Here is a 22,144-nt window from a genome sequence, read left to right on the forward strand (position 1 = left end):
ATTTACTGGGGGGTGAAATGCCCATCATTAGTGAATGAGCCCCTCCAGTTTATCACGCCCGGCTGTCCAGAATTCCAGCTTCAGCGCAGGCGTCACATCTGAGGACAGGTTTAGGTTTAATTTACCAAAGATTGGGCAATATTTGATAAATTTGGCGTAAATTACAGAAACGCCGACTCCTACAATCCTGAGTAAAAATTCCCCTCGTGATAAATCTCACTGATTTTTTTTGTGCCCCTGCCCCCTACCTGGTCCTGCCGACCCCCCCCCCCGGGACCCAGGGACACTTCACCGGTGCCCGGCAGTCATACAGGGACAGCTGAGGCCGCTGGCGGGCAACGCCCTACAAACGGATAATCCTCGGATTCTGGATCCAGTAATTTAATTCCACTGATGTTTGGGGGGGGTCCAAAACCGCAGGATTAAGTGGCCGCCATGACTGCAGGCGAGAGGGCGGATTATCCGAATCATAGAGCTCGGATGTGGCCCTGGTCAGACGGTTATGGCAGCCTGTACTCCAGTCACATCCAGAGCTGCATTCACAATTCTGCAGTTACATCACATACTATAGGAACTATGCTCAGGTCACACACAGAGCTGCACTCACAATTCTGTTATATAATGTATTATACTCTAATCTCCTCTAGAGCTGCAGCCACAATTCTGCAGTTACATCACGTACTTTGCTCAGGTCACACACAGAGCTGCATTTACAGTTTGGCAGGCTGCTGACTGCACATGGCCCGATGTAACCACTACATTTCCCACAATGCACCGCAGCAGCTCATGCTCTGCACAGGGAGATGTTGGGTCCTGGAGTCTGAGACTCAAATGGGCACCAGTACAATTTTGAGGGCAGCTTTGGATGTAACTGGAGCATGACTGGTGTAACTCCTCCTCACACAGTCAGGGATCGGGACGTGTCAGATGCGTCACTTGCCGTTCTGATGAAGCCGGGAGTGCCAATTACCCGGATGATGGGAGTTCCCTCAGGTGCCCTTTCCAGGGATTTGATGGAGGACACGACAGACGAAAGTTTAGGATGAGTGCAGGGGTGATGTGAGGGTCTCATCTACATGACTCGCTCTGACCGTACCCACCTATGGACTATCACCCCTATCATCCTTCTCACTATAAACGTGTCACTTCTCAGAGACAAATCTGTTCCTGGGAAAGCTGGGTGACAAGGACAGTGACTGCTATAAGCCTCACCCTCTTCTCGCTGCAGCGGACGATCAGGAAGGTCTCTATGTTGTGCTTCTTCAGGTAGGCGTTGCGTTCGCCGCCGGCGCCGGGCTCCACCTCGTAATCTCCGTTCAGGTAATTCAGAGTCGCCTTCGTGATGTGAATGCGGCTGAAAACACATAAAGGAGAGGAATGGCGGCAAAAACGTTCTGATCTAGTCCTGCGGACACAGCTGAGGGCTTGTTACAATGTGTCCAGTACTCTGCCAGCAGCAGAAAACTCTCTCCATCCTGGTGGTTTGTTACAATGTATCAGTGCAGGACGTCTAGACTGGATACAAATGTAACAAACCCTCAGTGTGAGCAGGACTAGGTCAGGAAGACTTTCCAGTCTCTGAATATATAAGAATCTTCTCATTCATTGACAGCAAACAGGGTTCTTGAAATGATAAAGAAGTGAAAGTCGTGGGACTTTATTTACGGGGCCCTGGCCCTTTAAACTGCAGGAGCGCTCCCCTAATATCGGTCATTTGCATGTTATTTACATATTAATTGTCACCTTTATTCCGGTCGTCTCGCGGTTTCCATCTTATTAACACTTTCTATTCTCCTTAATCATTTCTTGATTGAAATATTATATTTCAGCAATTAAAATGTAAATGAAGGACACCGTGACCGCCGGCGATATTCATGGGCTGTTGCCCGCGGTGCCCTTTCGTGCGGCCCGTCACCTCCCATCAATCAGGCGGCTGCAATCGAGCATTCACGTCAATAATGAGAGAGGGAGGGTGGCAGCGGCAGGCAGAGCAGGGGTTAAACAGGGTCAGAAGGTCAATGCTGCCTCACTGGTACGCCGCCACCAGGAGAACCGCGCCAAAGAAAAGCCTGATAGACCGCCATCTGATAATCCGCCACACAACCACAAGGAAAAGAAACCCACCAGAAGTGGAAAGATTCTCCCATCATCCTCTGCAAATAAGGATGATGGGAGTGATACACAGTGTATGAGATAAGGAGATCAGATTGTGAGCTCCAGGGGTCAGGAATGATGGGAGTGATACTGGTGTAAGATACAGTGATTAGATTGTGAGCTTCTGGGTCAGGGATGATGGGAGTGATACTGGAGTAAGATACAGTGATTAGATTGTGAGCTTCTGGGTCAGGAATGATGGGAGTGATACTGGTGTAAGATACAGTGATTAGATTGTGAGCTTCTGGGTCAGGGATGATGGGAGTGATACTGGAGTAAGATACAGTGATTAGATTGTGAGCTCCAGGGTCAGGGATGATGGGAGTGATACTGGTGTATGATACAGTGATTAGATTGTGAGCTCCAGGGGTCAGGGATGATGGGAGTGATACTGGTATAAGATACAGTGATTAGATTGTGAGCTCCAGGGTCAGGGATGATGGGAGTGATACTGGTGTAAGATACAGTGATTAGATTGTGAGCTCCAGGGGTCAGGGATGATGGGAGTGATACTGGTGTAAGATACAGTGATTAGATTGTGAGCTTCTGGGTCAGGAATGATGGGAGTGATACTGGTGTAAGATACAGTGATTAGATTGTGAGCTTCTGGGTCAGGGATGATGGGAGTGATACTGGAGTAAGATACAGTGATTAGATTGTGAGCTTCTGGGTCAGGGATGATGGGAGTGATACTGGTGTAAGATACAGTGATTAGATTGTGAGCTTCTGGGTCAGGGATGATGGGAGTGATACTGGAGTAAGATACAGTGATTAGATTGTGAGCTCCAGGGTCAGGGATGATGGGAGTGATACTGGTGTATGATACAGTGATTAGATTGTGAGCTCCAGGGGTCAGGGATGATGGGAGTGATACTGGTATAAGATACAGTGATTAGATTGTGAGCTTCTGGGTCAGGGATGATGGGAGTGATACTGGTGTAAGATACAGTGATTAGATTGTGAGCTTCTGGGTCAGGGATGATGGGAGTGATACTGGTGTAAGATACAGTGATTAGATTGTGAGCTCCAGGGGTCAGGGATGATGGGAGTGATACTGGTGTAAGATACAGTGATTAGATTGTGAGCTTCTGGGTCAGGGATGATGGGAGTGATACTGGTATAAGATACAGTGATTAGATTGTGAGCTTCTGGGTCAGGGATGATGGGAGTGATACTGGTATAAGATACAGTGATTAGATTGTGAGCTCTAGGGGTCGGGGGATGATGGGAGTGATACTGGTGTAAGATACAGTGATTAGATTGTGAGCTCCAGGGTCAGGGATGATGGGAGTGATACTGGAGTAGGATACAGTGATTAGATTGTGAGCTTCTGGGTCAGGGATGATGGGAGTGATACATTCTGTACTTACCCGGCTTTGCCCCCGGCTTCCATGTGATTGGCCAGGGTGACATCATTGGACCACACATCAAACTGCCACTTCCGCAGCCCCAGGACGCCGCAGTGCACGCGGCCGCTGTGGATTCCTACTCGCATGTTGACGTTGACGCCTGTCACTTCTCTCACCAGCCTGCAGGGGGAGACAGCACACACAGTATAAGGGAGGCTGGGGCTGAGCGCTGCCACGCTCCCCCCACAGAAGAGCGTGCGCCCCCGTAAATCTCAGGTCCGGGGTCGGCCTCGTCACAAACTCTCATCAGCCATTTTTGTCGCATCTGTTTCAAGAAAAGCTAAATGACAACCAATATGGCCGAAGTCAGGGCTCCCCAGCGGATGTCACCCAGCTTTCCCACAATCCTGATGGTGGCCCTTATCACTGCCACGAGTTGGGCGACGCCCCATGTGGGGTCTGCAATGGCGGCCATATTGTCTGTAGGGACAGCTGAATAAAACTCAAGGACTGAACCGACTGTGGATTTAGGAAATGGCGCGTTAGATAGGACGGTCCCTTTAAGTCCAGTATTCCCAGCCAGATGACTCCACGGCGTTGGCTCGTGTCCGACTCTCATCTCCTTCCAATCACCTTTCTGTTCCCGCCCCGTGTTCTCCCGCTAATCTCATCGCTACCGGCGCAGATTCCTGGTGTACCTGGCAGCCGCATTCTGGCCTCACTAAGCAGCCACACGCAGGAGGCAGCGAGCAGCTCTACTACACACAGACACAGCAGAGCTGAGCTTGTCATGCCACACAACCCATTATCCTGCGAGTCCTCCAGCCCTTGTAGAATCAAAAGATTCCATTCACTGACACAAAACACATGTACTGAAACAAAGTCAGTTAGAAAGCTGCAGAACTTTTCATCATAGGAGCATTAGACTTTGGGAAGACAGGACTGGACCGGCCCTTTAACAGCCAGTGCTTGCCGATGTCCTACTTACGAGATCGCCTCAATCATATCCAGACCCATCTCCACGCAGCAGTGGGCATGGTCCGCGCGGGCTTCCGGCAGCCCCGAGACGCAGTAATAGCAGTCGCCCAGGATCTTGATCCGCAGACAGTGGTTCTCCTGGAAAAAGAAGAATAAGATGATCAATCCTCATCGCTTCTGTGCTAGCTTAAAGGGGAACTCCAGCTGGACTCTGAGCGACTGGCTGAACCTGCACAATGAGAGGGGGGGAGGGGTTAGATTACTCAGCACCACAAGATATAGGATTACTCCGACTACAGGCGTGGATGGCATCTATAGAGGCGGAATCTGGGGGAGTCCCTCTCCTGGACTACAATGTCTCCACATTAGACTCACAGCCGCCAGTTTGTCGAATCGGGCAAAGAGTTCATTCAGGGTCATGACCAGTTCCTGCGCGGTGCACTGGGAGGCGAGACTGGTGAATCCCTCAATGTCAGCAAAGAGGATGCTGGGAAATAAGAGACAGAAAATGATACAATTTAACAAACTCGAGAGGTCAACAGAACCAACCAATCACACGCAACATTGTATCAATAACAGGAAACAAACGTCTAACAAATCCAAAACCAACCGCACATCACCACAGACACCGCCATATATATATAAACTGTAAACCTATCCATTATACACTTTATTGTACATAGGAGGCAGTATTATAGTAGTTATATTCTTGTACATAGGAGGCAGTATTATAGTAGTTATATTCTTGTACATAGGAGCAGTATTATAGTAGTTATATCCTTGTACATAGGAGCAGTATTATAGTAGTTATATTCTTGTATATAGGGTGAAGTATTATAGTATATTCTTGTATTTAGGAGCAGTATTATAGTAGTTATATTCTTGTACATAGGAACAGTATTATAGTAGTTATATTCTTGTACATAGTAGCAGTATTATAGTAGTTATATTCTTGTACATAGGAGCAGTATTATAGTAGTTATATTCTTGTACATAGGAGCAGTATTATAGTAGTTATATTCCTGTACATAGGAGGCAGTATTATAGTAGTTATATTCCTGTACATAGGAGGCAGTATTATAGTAGTTATATTCTTGTACATAGGAGCAGTATTATAGTAGTTATATTCTTGTACATAGGAGCAGTATTATAGTAGTTATATTCCTGTACATAGGAGGCAGTATTATAGCAGTTATATTCTTGTACATAGGAGGCAGTATTATAGTAGTTATATTCTTGTACATAAGAGCAGTATTATAGTAGTTATATTCTTGTACATAGGAGCAGTATTATAGTAGTTATATTCTTGTACATAGGAGCAGTATTATAGTAGTTATATTCCTGTACATAGGAGCAGTATTATAGTAGTTATATGCTTGTACATAGGAGGCAGTATTATAGTAGTTATATTCTTGTACATAGTAGCAGTATTATAGTAGTTATATTCTTGTACATAGGAGCAGTATTATAGTAGTTATATTCTTGTACATAGGAGCAGTATTATAGTAGTTATATTCTTGTACATAGGAGCAGTATTATAGTAGTTATATTCTTGTACATAGGAGCAGTATTATAGTAGTTATATTCCTGTACATAGGAGGCAGTATTATAGTAGTTATATTCTTGTACATAGGAGCAGTATTATAGTAGTTATATTCTTGTACATAGGAGCAGTATTATAGTAGTTATATTCCTGTACATAGGAGCAGTATTATAGTAGTTATATTCTTGTACATAGGAGCAGTATTATAGTAGTTATATTCTTGTACATAGTAGCAGTATTATAGTAGTTATATTCTTGTACATAGGAGCAGTATTATAGTAGTTATATTCTTGTACATAGGAGCAGTATTATAGTAGTTATATTCCTGTACATAGGAGGCAGTATTATAGTAGTTATATTCTTGTACATAGGAGCAGTATTATAGTAGTTATATTCTTGTACATAGGAGCAGTATTATAGTAGTTATATTCCTGTACATAGGAGGCAGTATTATAGTAGTTATATTCTTGTACATAGGAGCAGTATTATAGTAGTTATATTCTTGTACATAGGAGCAGTATTATAGTAGTTATATTCCTGTACATAGGAGGCAGTATTATAGTAGTTATATTCTTGTACATAGGAGCAGTATTATAGTAGTTATATTCTTGTACATAGGAGCAGTATTATAGTAGTTATATTCCTGTACATAGGAGCAGTATTATAGTAGTTATATTCTTGTATATAGGGTGTAGTATTATAGTAGTTATATGCTTGTACATAGGAGCAGTATTATAGCAGTTATATTCTTGTACATAGGAGGCAGTATTATAGTAGTTATATTCTTGTACATAGGAGCAGTATTATAGTAGTTATATTCTTGTACATAGGAGCAGTATTATAGCAGTTATATTCTTGTACATAGGAGCAGTATTATAGTAGTTATATTCTTGTACATAAGAGCAGTATTATAGTAGTTATATTCTTGTACATAGGAGGCAGTATTATAGTAGTTATATTCTTGTACATAGGAGCAGTATTATAGTAGTTATATTCTTGTACATAGGAGCAGTATTATAGTAGTTATATTCTTGTACATAGGAGCAGTATTATAGTAGTTATATTCCTGTACATAGGAGGCAGTATTATAGTAGTTATATTCTTGTACATAGGAACAGTATTATAGTAGTTATATTCTTGTACATAGGAGCAGTATTATAGTAGTTATATTCCTGTACATAGGGGCAGTATTATAGTAATTATATTCTTGTACATAGGAGCAGTATTATAGTAGTTATATTCCTGTACATAGGAGGCAGTATTATAGTAGTTATATTCTTGTACATAGGAGCAGTATTATAGTAGTTATATTCTTGTACATAGGAGCAGTATTATAGTAGTTATATTCCTGTACATAGGAGGCAGTATTATAGTAGTTATATTCTTGTACATAGGAGCAGTATTATAGTAGTTATATTCTTGTACATAGGAGCAGTATTATAGTAGTTATATTCCTGTACATAGGAGGCAGTATTATAGTAGTTATATTCTTGTACATAGGAGCAGTATTATAGTAGTTATATTCTTGTACATAGGAGCAGTATTATAGTAGTTATATTCCTGTACATAGGAGCAGTATTATAGTAGTTATATTCTTGTATATAGGGTGTAGTATTATAGTAGTTATATGCTTGTACATAGGAGCAGTATTATAGCAGTTATATTCTTGTACATAGGAGGCAGTATTATAGTAGTTATATTCTTGTACATAGGAGCAGTATTATAGCAGTTATATTCTTGTACATAGGAGCAGTATTATAGTAGTTATATTCTTGTACATAAGAGCAGTATTATAGTAGTTATATTCTTGTACATAGGAGGCAGTATTATAGTAGTTATATTCTTGTACATAGGAGCAGTATTATAGTAGTTATATTCTTGTACATAGGAGCAGTATTATAGTAGTTATATTCTTGTACATAGGAGCAGTATTATAGTAGTTATATTCTTGTACATAGGAGCAGTATTATAGTAGTTATATTCTTGTACATAGGAGGCAGTATTATAGTAGTTATATTCCTGTACATAGGAGGCAGTATTATAGTAGTTATATTCTTGTACATAGGAACAGTATTATAGTAGTTATATTCTTGTACATAGGAGCAGTATTATAGTAGTTATATTCCTGTACATAGGGGCAGTATTATAGTAATTATATTCTTGTACATAGGAGCAGTATTATAGTAGTTATATTCCTGTACATAGGAGCAGTATTATAGTAGTTATATTCTTGTACATAGGAGCAGTATTATAGTAGTTATATCCTTGTACATAGGAGCAGTATTATAGTAGTTATATTCTTGTACACAGGAGGCAGTATTATAGTAGTTATATTCTTGTACATAGGAGCAGTATTATAGTAGTTATATTCTTGTATATAGGGTGAAGTATTATAGTATATTCTTGTATTTAGGAGCAGTATTATAGTAGTTATATTCTTGTATATAGGGTGTAGTATTATAGTATATTCTTGTATTTAGGAGCAGCATGAAAGGCCTACAGTGAACACAGACACTTCTACAGGAAGACCTATTGTAGAGTGGAAATATACAACTCTAAAGTAGCGGAGAATAGAATATGCTGACGATGCCTCTTGGGCGTGGAGTTTATTTTTCTCTATTTTAGGGAGACGCTGTGTAACATGCGCTATAAATGTATTATGGGGCACCAGCAGAATGGAGCGTATGAACAAGGAATCAAATCCAACCCCCTAAAGGAAGCAGAATGTAAACAGCAGAGAGGTCACATGACCAGCGCCAGGATCAGCGGCGTCGTATCTCTGCCTCTACCGTGGAATATCCAACTGTTAGAGTCACATGTAAAATCATCCATCGTGTCTCCATGGAAACTAGAGCAACGAGGCGTCGTTCTCATAGAGCCTCATATGATGAGCGGCGTCTGCCCGGGATTAGCGCAGCCGCCATGTTCTGCAAATGCAACATTTCAATAGAAACCAATTTGACAATTCCACATGGACGATGAGAACTGGGAAATAAGAGGGAAATTCCTGACAACGAGGTCAATCTCATTGTACAGTCCAATAATGGTGGAACCAGCAGAGCGGCGCCCCACGTGCCGCTCGTCCTATCAGCTGCAATAATAGCCGGGCTGCTGGGACTAGAAACATGTGGAGGGTTAAAGGGGCCGCGCCATATAATAAACCGTCAAATTGCAGGATAAACACTACAGCAGCACAAACCTCTCTCCTGTCCTGATAGTTTGTTACAATGTATCAGTCTGGGGTCCAGTCCTGATTGTCTAGACAAAAACTCAGCTTTGAGAAGTTTTAGTTCAGGAAGTGGATTGTAAACAGTGTTCCCGTTCACTTACAGTAAGCAGACGTCTTAAAAAGGGTTAGTATTGAAAAGACACGCTGCAGCATAAATCTCTCTCCTGTCCTGATCATATTCTATAATGTATCAGTTCAGATAAAATCTGGAGTTCAGTCCATTTACTTCACAGATAAGACTGTAACAAACCCTCAGCTGTGAGCAGGACTATTTCAGAGAATATTATCAGCCTCTTAATGAATGTAACTGAAGCAGAAAGGAGCTGAAACGGCATAAGTGAGCTGTGAGGCCCTGCAGACATGAGGTAACGTCTGAATTGTGAATGCAGCTCTGGATGTGACTGGAGGATCTCATGTAAGGTGTACACATGGTGTATCTATGGCTCAGCTGTGTCAGAGGGATACACATGGAAGACGACGCTCCTGCGCAGGAAGTGCGGGTGTTTATCCAGAGGCGGCAGGAAGCTGACATTGAATGGACCGTAGGGAGAACGCTGCCTGTGAAGTGTCAGGACAATGACCAGCGCTGGACACTGGAAGTGCAAAAATACCCGAGGGTCTATATATAGGGAGCTGGAGGAGACGCCCCCAATCACAGCAGTCACCCCATCACTGGGCAGAAATTTGGGGGATGAAAAGATTAGTAGCTTGATAAATCTGAAGATGACTGATCAGAAAGCTGTGACCTCAGCAGAGAAAGGGTTAAACATGGACACATCCTTCCCCTAGGGTCCCATTGTGTAAATGTTCCAAGGGTCATCCTCTGTGCTCAGTCTATAGCTGAGATATCAACGGGTATAAGGAGTCCGGAAGAAATTATCATTAACCTCACAGCTCCTCACACATCTCAGGAGGAAACCGCATCACCAGCCCCAGGAGACGTCAAGAAACCTCCAACCACTAAGTGAGGGAAAAGTATAAAAATAATACATCTCCTGTACTGATCCTGAGTTACCTCCTGTATTATACTCCAGAGCTGCACTCACTATTCTGCTGGTGCAGTCACTGTGTACATACATTACTTATCCTGTACTGATCCTGAGTTACCTCCTGTATTATACTCCAGAGCTGCACTCACTATTCTGCTGGTGCAGTCACTGTGTACATACATTACTTATCCTGTACTGATCCTGAGTTACATCCTGTATTATACTCCAGAGCTGCACTCACTATTCTGCTGGTGCAGTCACTGTGTACATACATTACTTATCCTGTACTGATCCTGAGTTACCTCCTGTATTATACTCCAGAGCTGCACTCACTATTCTGCTGGTGCAGTCACTGTGTACATACATTACTTATCCTGTACTGATCCTGAGTTACCTCCTGTATTATACTCCAGAGCTGCACTCACTATTCTGCTGGTGCAGTCACTGTGTACATACATTACTTATCCTGTACTGATCCTGAGTTACATCCTGTATTATACTCCAGAGCTGCACTCACTATTCTGCTGGTGCAGTCACTGTGTACATACATTACTTATCCTGTACTGATCCGGAGTTACATCCTGTGTTATACTCCAGAGCTGCACTCACTATTCTGCTGGTGCAGTCACTGTGTACATACATTACTGATCCTGAGTTACATCCTGTATTATACTCCAGAGCTGCACTCACTATTCTGCTTGTGCAGTCACTGTGTACATACATTACTTATCCTGTACTGATCCGGAGTTACATCCTGTATTATACTCCAGAGCTGCACTCACTATTCTGCTGGTGCAGTCACTGTGTACATACATTACTTATCCTGTACTGATCCTGAGTTACATCCTGTATTATACTCCAGAGCTGCACTCACTATTCTGCTGGTGCAGTCACTGTGTACATACATTACTTATCCTGTACTGATCCTGAGTTACATCCTGTATTATACTCCAGAGCTGCACTCACTATTCTGCTGGTGCAGTCACTGTGTACATACATTACTTATCCTGTACTGATCCTGAGTTACATCCTGCATTATACTCCAGAGCTGCCCTCACTATTCTGCTGGTGCAGTCACTGTGTACATACATTACTTATCCTGTACTGATCCTGAGTTACATCCTGTATTATACTCCGGAGCTGCACTCACTGTTCTGCTGGTGCAGTCACTGTGTACATACATTACTTATCCTGTACTGATCCTGAGTTACATCCTGCATTATACTCCAGAGCTGCACTCACTATTCTGCTGGCGCAGTCACTGTGTACATACATTACTTATCCTGTACTGATCCTGAGTTACATCCTGTATTATACTCCAGAGCTGCACTCACTATTCTGCTGGTGCAGTCACTGTGTACATACATTACTTATCCTGTACTGATCCTGAGTTACATCCTGCATTATACTCCAGAGCTGCCCTCACTATTCTGCTGGTGCAGTCACTGTGTACATACATTACTTATCCTGTACTGATCCTGAGTTACATCCTGTATTATACTCCGGAGCTGCACTCACTGTTCTGCTGGTGCAGTCACTGTGTACATACATTACTTATCCTGTACTGATCCTGAGTTACATCCTGCATTATACTCCAGAGCTGCACTCACTATTCTGCTGGCGCAGTCACTGTGTACATACATTACTTATCCTGTACTGATCCTGAGTTACATCCTGTATTATACTCCAGAGCTGCACTCACTATTCTGCTTGTGCAGTCACTGTGTACAGACATTACTTATCCTGTACTGATCCGGAGTTACATCCTGTATTATACTCCAGAGCTGCACTCACTATTCTGCTGGTGCAGTCACTGTGTACATACATTACTTATCCTGTACTGATCCTGAGTTACATCCTGTATTATACTCCAGAGCTGCACTCACTATTCTGCTGGTGCAGTCACAGTGTACATACATTACTTATCCTGTACTGATCCTGAGTTACATCCTGTATTATACTCCAGAGCTGCACTCACTATTCTGCTGGTGCAGTCACTGTGTACATACATTACTTATCCTGTACTGATCCTGAGTTACATCCTGCATTATACTCCAGAGCTGCCCTCACTATTCTGCTGGTGCAGTCACTGTGTACATACATTACTTATCCTGTACTGATCCTGAGTTACATCCTGTATTATACTCCGGAGCTGCACTCACTGTTCTGCTGGTGCAGTCACTGTGTACATACATTACTTATCCTGTACTGATCCTGAGTTACATCCTGCATTATACTCCAGAGCTGCACTCACTATTCTGCTGGCGCAGTCACTGTGTACATACATTACTTATCCTGTACTGATCCTGAGTTACATCCTGTATTATACTCCAGAGCTGCACTCACTATTCTGCTGGTGCAGTCACTGTGTACATACATTACTTATCCTGTACTGATCCTCGGTTACATCCTGTATTATACTCCAGAGCTGCACTCACTATTCTGCTGGTGCAGTCACTGTGTACATACATTACTTATCCTGTACTGATCCTCAGTTACATCCTGTATTATACTCCAGAGCTGCACTCACTATTCTGCTGGTGCAGTCACTGTGTACATACATTACTTATCCTGTACTGATCCTGAGTTTTACAGCAAGACACGGAGGCTCATATTGCTTTCTCCTTCTTTACTTTTCCACCAATAGCAGCAAAGAAGAAATTTACATAATCATAACAATAAAGGCCCCTCCCCTGACAGTTCCTATAATAAGCAGTGTCCTCTTCAGTAACTTCCTCTTTCTTTGCTGCTTCCACCAAGATAAGTAACATCTATTTCAGTATATATATGTTGCATGATTGCTGTGATGTAAGGGTTAATCTCTGACCTTCTTCTTGCTCAGACTGCTGTATGTCAGACTGTGTCTCTTAATTGAGTTTATTCCCCTTATATATATTTCTTTCTAGGCCTTCATATCTTATGGATTCATTCTAGGCCCCTTTCCCTTGCTTGGGGGTTCTCCCTTTTTCTTATTGTTACCAGTTTTGTTTTTCCCTGTATTATTTTCCGTTTGCGATTTTGTGGCTTCCGATTCCCACCCTTATTCTGTCCGTTACCTGCGGCCCGCTCCGACGTCCGGAGGTGTTCCTCCACTCTTTTCTCTCTTCTCCTTGGTGCTCCGTTCACCATCTCTCTCCGGCGCCGGCTCTGCTTATTTCCCGCGGGTCGTGAGATCTCGGCGGCCATTTTGGGAGCTCCCGCACGTTTTCTCGCGGGATTTCGGCACTGCATCTACACCAGACGGTCTCGGCTCCTTCTCTGCGGCTCCTGGGGTGATTAACCCCTCGTTTTGGTTAGTTGGGGGGTTGTTAGGCTAGCACTTACCAGTTTAGCTCTCCCTTAGGTTACCTGCAGCTGTAGACCTGATTTATTATTTATCATTATTATCTGAATAGACCTAGCATGTCATCCGACCGATCCCCATCTGGGCCTACCCCTCCTCCATCTGGGGAGCCCAGAAGGTCTGAGATGAATGCACAGGCCCTGGAGTTGCAGCGCTCAGTCTCCAGCGCAATAATTGAAGCTATGGGATCCATGTCATCCATGATATCCCAGACCATCTCCCAGGCTTTGTCTGCCCATGCCCCTGGCCCCTCTAGTCAGACGCCTGCTATACCTCATCCGCAGCCTGCCGTTTATGATACTCCTAATATACAGGAGAACCTGACTGGTGTGATCTCAGCCACCCTTGATAGCGTGCATAGATCACGCAAAAGAGCCTTACCGCGCCAGGCAGAAAGGGCGCGCACGTGGAAATCCCTCTGGCACCCCCTTATTCGACCCTGATGCCCTCCACCACCCTAGGTCAGCGGAGTGGCATGAATAGCTGTGAGCGATTATTTAGAGCATTGGGTGCGCCGTCCTCTTAGCAAAGAGGCGCGCAGCAAGCTCCGATCTGAGTGCCCCAGACCATTGATCCCCAACAAGGTCTGTGAAACGCCGGCAGTTGATCCCAAGATTACACAGTTCTTGGCGAAATCCGTCTGGAACCCCCGTAAGGGGTTGGATTCGGCAATTAAGAGCTGCCAGGACAAGCTCCTTGACATTTTTGGCCCCCTTGCCAAAATTTTTGAAATGGCCGAATCGGCCAGAGCGGACGGCTCTCCGATAGATCCGGAGGAGCTTACTGGCTGGATACAGAGAGCCATTTGTATTGCGGGCAGCACCAACTCCTCCCTGGCCATTGAACGGCGTAAAGTTATACTATTCAAAATAGATCCTAAATTGGCCAACCTGGCACTTACTGAGGCAGGGAAGGATGCACAGGGTCTGCTTTTCGGGGATTCCTTTATCAAGGACCTCAGCAGATATGTGGGAGCATTTACTGCCCTGGACAAGGCCCAGTCCTCTATGCGTAGGGTTTTTCAGGGACGGGTCTCCACTAGGGCCGGCAGTAGTAGGGGCCGTCTGTCCGGCCGTTCAAGTTTCCAGGCCCGCAACTCGGGCAGAGGCTTCTTCACCCAAAGACCACCCTTCCAGGACCAAAGGAATCCTCCTCCATTCTTCCCGGCCAGAGGCGGCCAATGGAGTTCAAGGTCCGTTAGAAGGAATCCGAATTTCCGAAAATCCTTCGGTAAGTCTTTCCCCAGTGGGGACTTCTTTGGTTCCTTGTGTCGGGGGCAGACTCCGTCTTTGTTCCCACGTTTGGTCCAGCATTACATCAGACCCATGGGTGCTGACCACTGTGCAGGGGTTCCACCAAATCTTATCCCTTCACCCCCACCACTTCCTCTGGCGCGACCAGCCAGGGAGCTCGTGGATTTAGAACTGTATTCCCTTTTTCAAAAAAGGGCGATAGAAAGGGCCCCTCCTACTCCGGAGGGTGTACTCAGCAACATTTTTCTAGTGCAGAAAAAGGGTGGACAAATGCGTCCGGTGATAAATCTCTGTGCCCTGAACTCTGTGGTACGATATCGCCACTTCAAGATGGAGGGAATTCACCTCCTTCGGGACTTGCTGATTCCGGGGGACTGGATGGTGAATCTGGACCTCAAAGATGCCCATCTGACGGTCCCAATTGCCTCCTCGTCCAGGGATCTCCTGCGTTTCCTGTGGAGGGGCAAAGTGTGGCGCTTCACTTGCCTTCCGTTCGGCCTTTCTTCGGCGCCTTGGTGCTTTACCAAGCTTCTGCGCCCGGTCATGGCCGGGTTACGGAGTCGGGGTGTGCGTCTAGTCATCTATCTAGACGACATCCTCATTATGCATCAATGTCAGTCGACGCTGCTACAACAGCTTCAGTGGACCTCGAACCTCCTTACGGCTCTTGGCTTTCTGCTGAACCCCGAGAAGTCCTGCCTCACGCCGTCTCGTCGGATGGAGTTCCTGGGCTTCACGGTGGACTCTGTTGCGGAATCTCTCAGTCTTCCATCAGAGAAGTTGCGGACGATACGCAAGGAGTTGAGACATGCTCTCTCAGCTACCTCCCTATCCCTACGCCACCTGGCTCGCATCATTGGCCTGCTGGCCTCCTCTATCCAGGCGGTGTTCCCCGCTCCTCTCCATTATCGGGCCCTACAGCGCCTGAAGATCGCCCACCTTCGTGCCGGGGCCTCGTTCGCGGACGCGGTGGTTCTGGACCAGGAAGCGCGGGAGGAACTTCGTTGGTGGATATGCAACTTGGAAGCCTGGAACGGCAGAGCAATCTTCGGATTTCAACCAGAATTCACGGTGGAGTCGGACGCGAGTCTCCAAGGCTGGGGTGCCCACTGCAAGGGTATTTCCACAAGGGGGTCGATGGTCGGAGGCCGAGACCCAACTTCACATCAACGCTCTGGAACTCCTGGCGGGCTCGTTTGCCATCCGGAGTTTTACCAATGGCATCGCACACGCATGCATCCGATTACGCATGGACAATGTGTCAGCGGTCCGCTATGTCAATCACCTGGGAGGCACCCAATCGGCTACCTTAGCCCGACTCGCGAAAGAGTTCTGGTCCTACTGTCTTTCCAGGGACATCATGATACAAGCGGAGTACCTTCCGGGTCTACACAACTACCGAGCGGATCGGAGTTCCAGATGCTTCACGGACGGCAGCGACTGGAGGCTCGCACCGGAGATGTTCTCCACGATCTCGGACACCTGGGGTCCTTGCGCCATAGACCTCTTTGCGTCACGGCTCAATACTCACCTGCCCAGGTTCTTCAGCTGGCGCCCGGATCCGTAGGCGGAGGCGGTGGACGCGTTTCTTCAGGACTGGTCGTCAGCCCTACATTACGCGTTTCCACCTTTTGCCATGATCCCGAGAATGTTGCTACAGACTTGTCGTCAGGATGCGGAATTGGTGGTGGTGATCCCCTTCTGGGGGACTCAAGCCTGGTACCCGATCCTCCTGGAACTCCTGGTGGATGTACCTCTCCTCCTTCCGGATCGGACGGATCTCCTCCAGGACCCTCTGGGTGCTCCACATCCCCTGCTGGTCGACGGATCCCTTCAACTTCTGGCGTGCAGAATCTCAGGACTCCCGGAGAGGTCGAGGGAATTTCGAAGGCAACTAGACGCCTCCTGGACAACGCTTGGGCTCCCGGCACCCGAAAGTCTTACCGGGCAGCTTGGGGATCTTGGGTTAGCTGGTGCGTGGAACGGGACCTGGATCCCGTTTCGGCGCCTGTGACCCATTTATTACAATTCCTTACGTCTCTTTTTGAAGCAGGAAAAGCTTATCGGACCATTAATTTGTTCCGTTCAGCGATTTCTTCTACTCATCAGGGTTTTGATGGTGTTCCGGCGGGTCAACACCCTTCGGTGTCACGCCTACTACGTGGCTCACGCTTGGCTCGGCCTCGCTTCACCACTACGTGGGATGTTTCCCTGGTCCTTTCTTTCCTCTCTGCGTGGCCTGAAAACGCGGCTCTTTCCCTCCGTCAGATTTCAGCCAAGTTGCTGACCCTCTTTTGCCTGATTTCCTGTAAGAGGGTTTCCGATGTCAGGGCTCTGGATCATGATGCGAGGTCCTTTACTCCCGAGGGCGTCACATTTAACATTACGCGGCGCACCAAGACCAATATTCGGTCTGTGTCTTATCCCTGTTTCCCGTCTTCTCCGGTGCTCTGTCCGGTAGCCTGCTTGCGGGAATATGAGTTGCGCACTCGGACTCACCGCTCTGCGGACATCCCACAACTGTTCCTCTCTATTCGCCATCCTTTTGGCCCGGTGACTAGTCCCACTTTGGCGCGTTGGATGAAGTGGGTCATGTCCCTTTCTGGGATTGATACGGCGGTCTTTACCGCTCACTCGGCCAGGGGCGCGGCTGCCACTGCCCTGGCTGTTTCGGGGGCTCGGTTGGAGGACATTCTGCGTCTGGCTGACTGGTCTAGGGCCACGACGTTTAGAGAATTTTATTTTCGTCCGCCCCCTCATGTTTTTTCATCTATTATTGATCAGCTTTGAACTTGCAATACGAAGCCTCCGTGTCTTGCTGTAAAACTAAATGATTTTCCTATTCCATGACGTAAAGTCATAGTTTTATTAAAGACACGGAGGCGAGTATTGCCCGCCCTGGGTTTCTCCTGCCCGCCCTTTTACTGTGTGATTATTATTGGACTGTTTACATTGTCTTTTATTGTTATTTATTTATATTTATATTACTGAATATTTATGGTTCTGTTTATCAGCGACCTTACGGTGTACGACCGTTTCCAGGGTCGATCTTGTTCAGTTTCTGCCTGATCCTTACACTGGCTATATTATTTACTCTGTTTCAGGTTGAAGTTTCAACGGCGTATGGAATTCTACATTGTTCCAGGTTTCCTGAGGTGTTAGCCAAGTTGGCGTAAATTCTACAGTTTGATGGACCAGAATGGTTGTCGTTTTCGGGTCCAGTTCCAGTTTCCGGTTATGGTTCCAGTTACGGTTATGCGGTTGGCGTCGCGGATACAAAGAAAGAGGAAGTTACTGAAGAGGACACTGCTTATTATAGGATCTGTCAGGGGAGGGGCCTTTATTGTTATGATTATGTAAATTTCTCCTTTGCTGCTATTGGTGGAAAAGTAAAGAAGGAGAAAGCAATATGAGCCTCCGTGTCTTTAATAAAACTATGACTTTACGTCATGGAATAGGAAAATCATTTAGTTACATCTTGTATTATACTCCAGAGCTGCACTCACTATTCTGCTGGTGCAGTCACTGTGTACATACATTACTTATCCTGTACTGATCCTGAGTTACATCCTGTATTATACTTCAGAGCTGCACTCACTATTCTGCTGGTGCAGTCACTGTGTACATACATCACTTATCCTGTACTGATCCTGAGTTACATCCTGTATTATACTCCAGAGCTGCACTCACTATTCTGCTGGTGCAGTCACTGTGTACATACATTACTTATCCTGTACTGATCCTGAGTTACATCCTGTATTATACTCCAGAGCTGCACTCACTATTCTGCTGGTGCAGTCACTGTGTACATACATTACTTATCCTGTACTGATCCTGAGTTACATCCTGTGTTATACTCCAGAGCTGCACTCACTATTCTGCTGGTGCAGTCACTGTGTACATACATGACTTATCCTGTACTGATCCTCAGTTACATCCTGTATTATACTCCAGAGCTGCACTCACTATTCTGCTGGTGCAGTCACTGTGTACATACATTACTTATCCTGTACTGACCCCGAGTTACATCCTGTATTATACTCCAGAGCTGCACTCACTATTCTGCTGGTGCAGTCACTGTGTACATACATTACTTATCCTGTACTGATCTTGAGTTACATCTTGTATTATAATTCAGAGCTGCACTCACTGTTCTGCTGGTGGAGTCACTGTATACATACATTACTTATCCTGTACTGATCCTGAGTTACATCCTGTATTATACTCCAGAGCTGCACTCACTATTCTGCTGGTGCAGTCACTGTGTACATACATTACTTATCCTGTACTGATCCTGAGTTACATCCTGTATTATACTCCAGAGCTGCACTCACTATTCTGCTGGTGCAGTCACTGTGTACATACATTACTTATCCTGTACTGATCTTGAGTTACATCTTGTATTATAATTCAGAGCTGCACTCACTATTCTGCTGGTGCAGTCACTGTGTACATACATTACTTATCCTGTACTGATCCTGAGTTACATCCTGTATTATACTCCAGAGCTGCACTCACTATTCTGCTGGTGCATTCACTGTGTACATACATTACTTATCCTGTACTGATCCTGAGTCACATCCTGTATTATACTCCAGAGCTGCACTCACTATTCTGCTGGTGCAGTCACTGTGTACATACATTACTTATCCTGTACTGATCCTGAGTTACATCCTGTATTATACTCCAGAGCTGCACTCACTATTCTGCTGGTGCAATCACTGTGTACATACATTACTTATCCTGTACTGATCCTGAGTTACATCCTGTATTATACTCCAGAGCTGCACTCACTGTTCTGCTGGTGCAGTCACTGTGTACATACATTACTTATCCTGTACTGATCCTCAGTTACATCCTGTGTTATACTCCAGAGCTGCACTCACTATTCTGCTGGTGCAGTCACTGTGTACATACATTACTTATCCTGTACTGATCCTGAGTTACATCCTGTATTATACTCCAGAGCTGCACTCACTGTTCTGCAGCTTCAGAGCTGAAATCTCCCAGCATCCCCGGCTTGTATGTACAGTGACATGTGACTTGGAGTCTGGTGATGGGATTATTAATGGTGACATTTATGGTTTTCTCCATTCCTTTCTCTTGGTGCCCTCAGATGTGACCCGGCGCCCCCTTTAGTCTGCTCCCTCCGTGCTGTCATTTCTGATGGGGGTAGTAGTGCTCACGCTCCACGCACTGGGTATCGGGGATTTGTCAGCAGGTTTCTCGTCTGTCGGGAGATCTCTACACTTTGTCGTGTCGTCGGCGCTCTGGGAATTCCTTATTATTTAGCGGCTCGCTGGAGTGACGGATGCGGTGATTCCTGAGGGTATTGTGTGCGACCCGCAGGGACGTCTGTGCAGTCCTGCAACCAGGGCTGGGGGTTATTCTCAATAGTTCTGATACGCATCAAGCAGTGGGCTGCAGAGCTAGCAATTATTACCGGCCCCAGGAGCGCCCTCATAAGACAGCAGAGTTATAAGGTGGTGGAGCCATGACAAGCGCACAGCGATGGAGTCGTCCTGACCGCACAGTCTGTATACGCGCCATACAGTGTGAAGGAGTGGGGCGGTTACATGGACGGCCGGGTGTCGCACCAGTGCTCAGGGACCGTCAGCACCCTACAGAACCTCACCGCACTATAACCCTCATCATCCTGCAGATCCACAAAGTCTTTAAATCCTCGGCACACCACCAGCACAGTCAGCGCTCTCTGATGTCAGGATAACCCTCAGTCTCCTACCTCACGTTGTCGTGCTTCTGTATGTAGATTTTGTGGAACATCATATCTTCCTGCTTGGCGTTAATGTCGGCCTTCATCTCCATAGCAACATGGCGCGGCAGAACAGACAAGAGGAGTCGCTCCTGGAGCAAAGCAAAGGGTTAATGGAAGAGAGAAAATGTGTTAAAGAAATGAGAACATGATATTTTCTGAATGAGACGAACCCCCCCCGTAAATTATAATCGTAACACAAAGTGAAAGATGTAACCGGAACAGAGCAACCCTAAGTCTGCAAATAATCTCCAACATCACAGAGTCACCGAGCACATAGATTACATTATTATACTCCAGAGCTGCACTCACTATTCTGCTGGTGCAGTCACTGTGTACATACATTACTTATCCTGTACTGATCCTGAGTTACATCCTGTATTATACTCCAGAGCTGCACTCCCTATTCTGCTGGTGCAGTCACTGTGTACATACATTACTTATCCTGTACTGATCCTCAGTTACATCCTGTATTATACTCCAGAGCTGCACTCACTATTCTGCTGGTGCAGTCACTGTGTACATACATTACTTATCCTGTACTGATCCTGAGTTACATCCTGTATTATACTCCAGAGCTGCACTCCCTATTCTGCTGGTGCAGTCACTGTGTACATTACATTACTTATCCTGTACTGATCCTGAGTTACATCCTGTATTACACTCCAGAGCTGCACTCACTATTCTGCTGGTGCAGTCACTGTGTACATACATTACTTATCCTGTACTGATCCTGAGTTACATCCTGTATTATACTCCAGAGCTGCACTCACTATTCTGCTGGTGCAGTCACTGTGTACATACATTACTTATCCTGTACTGATCCTGAGTTACATCCTGTATTATACTCCAGAGCTGCACTCACTATTCTGCTGGTGCAGTCACTGTGTACATACATTACTTATCCTGTACTGATCCTGAGTTACATCCTGTATTATACTCCAGAGCTGCACTCACTGTTCTGCTGGTGCAGTCACTGTGTACATACATTACTTATCCTGTACTGATCCTGAGTTACATCCTGTATTATACTCCAGAGCTGCACTCACTGTTCTGCTGGTGCATATACATTGGCCTCCCCCTAAGAGTAGTACAGCATGCAGTATAGTGCTCTCTGTTCTCGTCCGTTTCTGGCCGGGGTCTGCAGTATTATTCAGGGGGATGAGTAGGTGTAAAAGCGCATTTACGCTTCGAGGAGCAGCTGATTGTTGGGAATGAAGCGTTCCTTCCTGACAGTCTGCTGCTCGTCAGTGGAGGAGACACATTTCCATGCAGCGATCTCCTCCACAGTATGTTTAGACCACACCATCTTCTGCCCGGGAACCATGACTGAGGCGTCCACACTCATTTCTTCCGATGATTGAGTGTTTCGCTGGTTCGTCAGCTGTTCTGCGGCCCCTTTAGACGGGTAGATTATCAGGAATGAGCGTTCATAGGAATATTGGGCCGTGTAGTGTAGAGACGTCCCTTCCCCCCATGACGACTACTGCATGTGACATGTCTCCAGGGCAGCGCTCTCCGTGTATTATTATT

The 22,144-nt window shown here is 45.6% G+C and overlaps 1 protein-coding gene across 1 annotated transcript in view; it reads right to left on the bottom strand.

The window, feature by feature from the left end:
* ADCY5 (adenylate cyclase 5) overlaps window positions 1-22,144 on the bottom strand; it is a 105,018-nt gene that overhangs the window by 19,391 nt on the left and 63,483 nt on the right. The window contains exons 3-7 of the mRNA XM_040439254.1: window positions 20,582-20,703; window positions 4,857-4,968; window positions 4,492-4,619; window positions 3,525-3,683; window positions 1,213-1,354 (exon numbers count right to left, since the gene is read on the bottom strand). Coding sequence (XP_040295188.1) covers window positions 1,213-1,354; window positions 3,525-3,683; window positions 4,492-4,619; window positions 4,857-4,968; window positions 20,582-20,703 — 663 coding nt within the window. The remainder of the gene's footprint in view (window positions 1-1,212; window positions 1,355-3,524; window positions 3,684-4,491; window positions 4,620-4,856; window positions 4,969-20,581; window positions 20,704-22,144) is intronic.

The sequence above is a fragment of the Bufo bufo genome, chromosome 7 (genome assembly GCF_905171765.1).
Source record: "Bufo bufo chromosome 7, aBufBuf1.1, whole genome shotgun sequence".
Classification (NCBI taxonomy): Eukaryota; Metazoa; Chordata; class Amphibia; order Anura; family Bufonidae; genus Bufo; species Bufo bufo.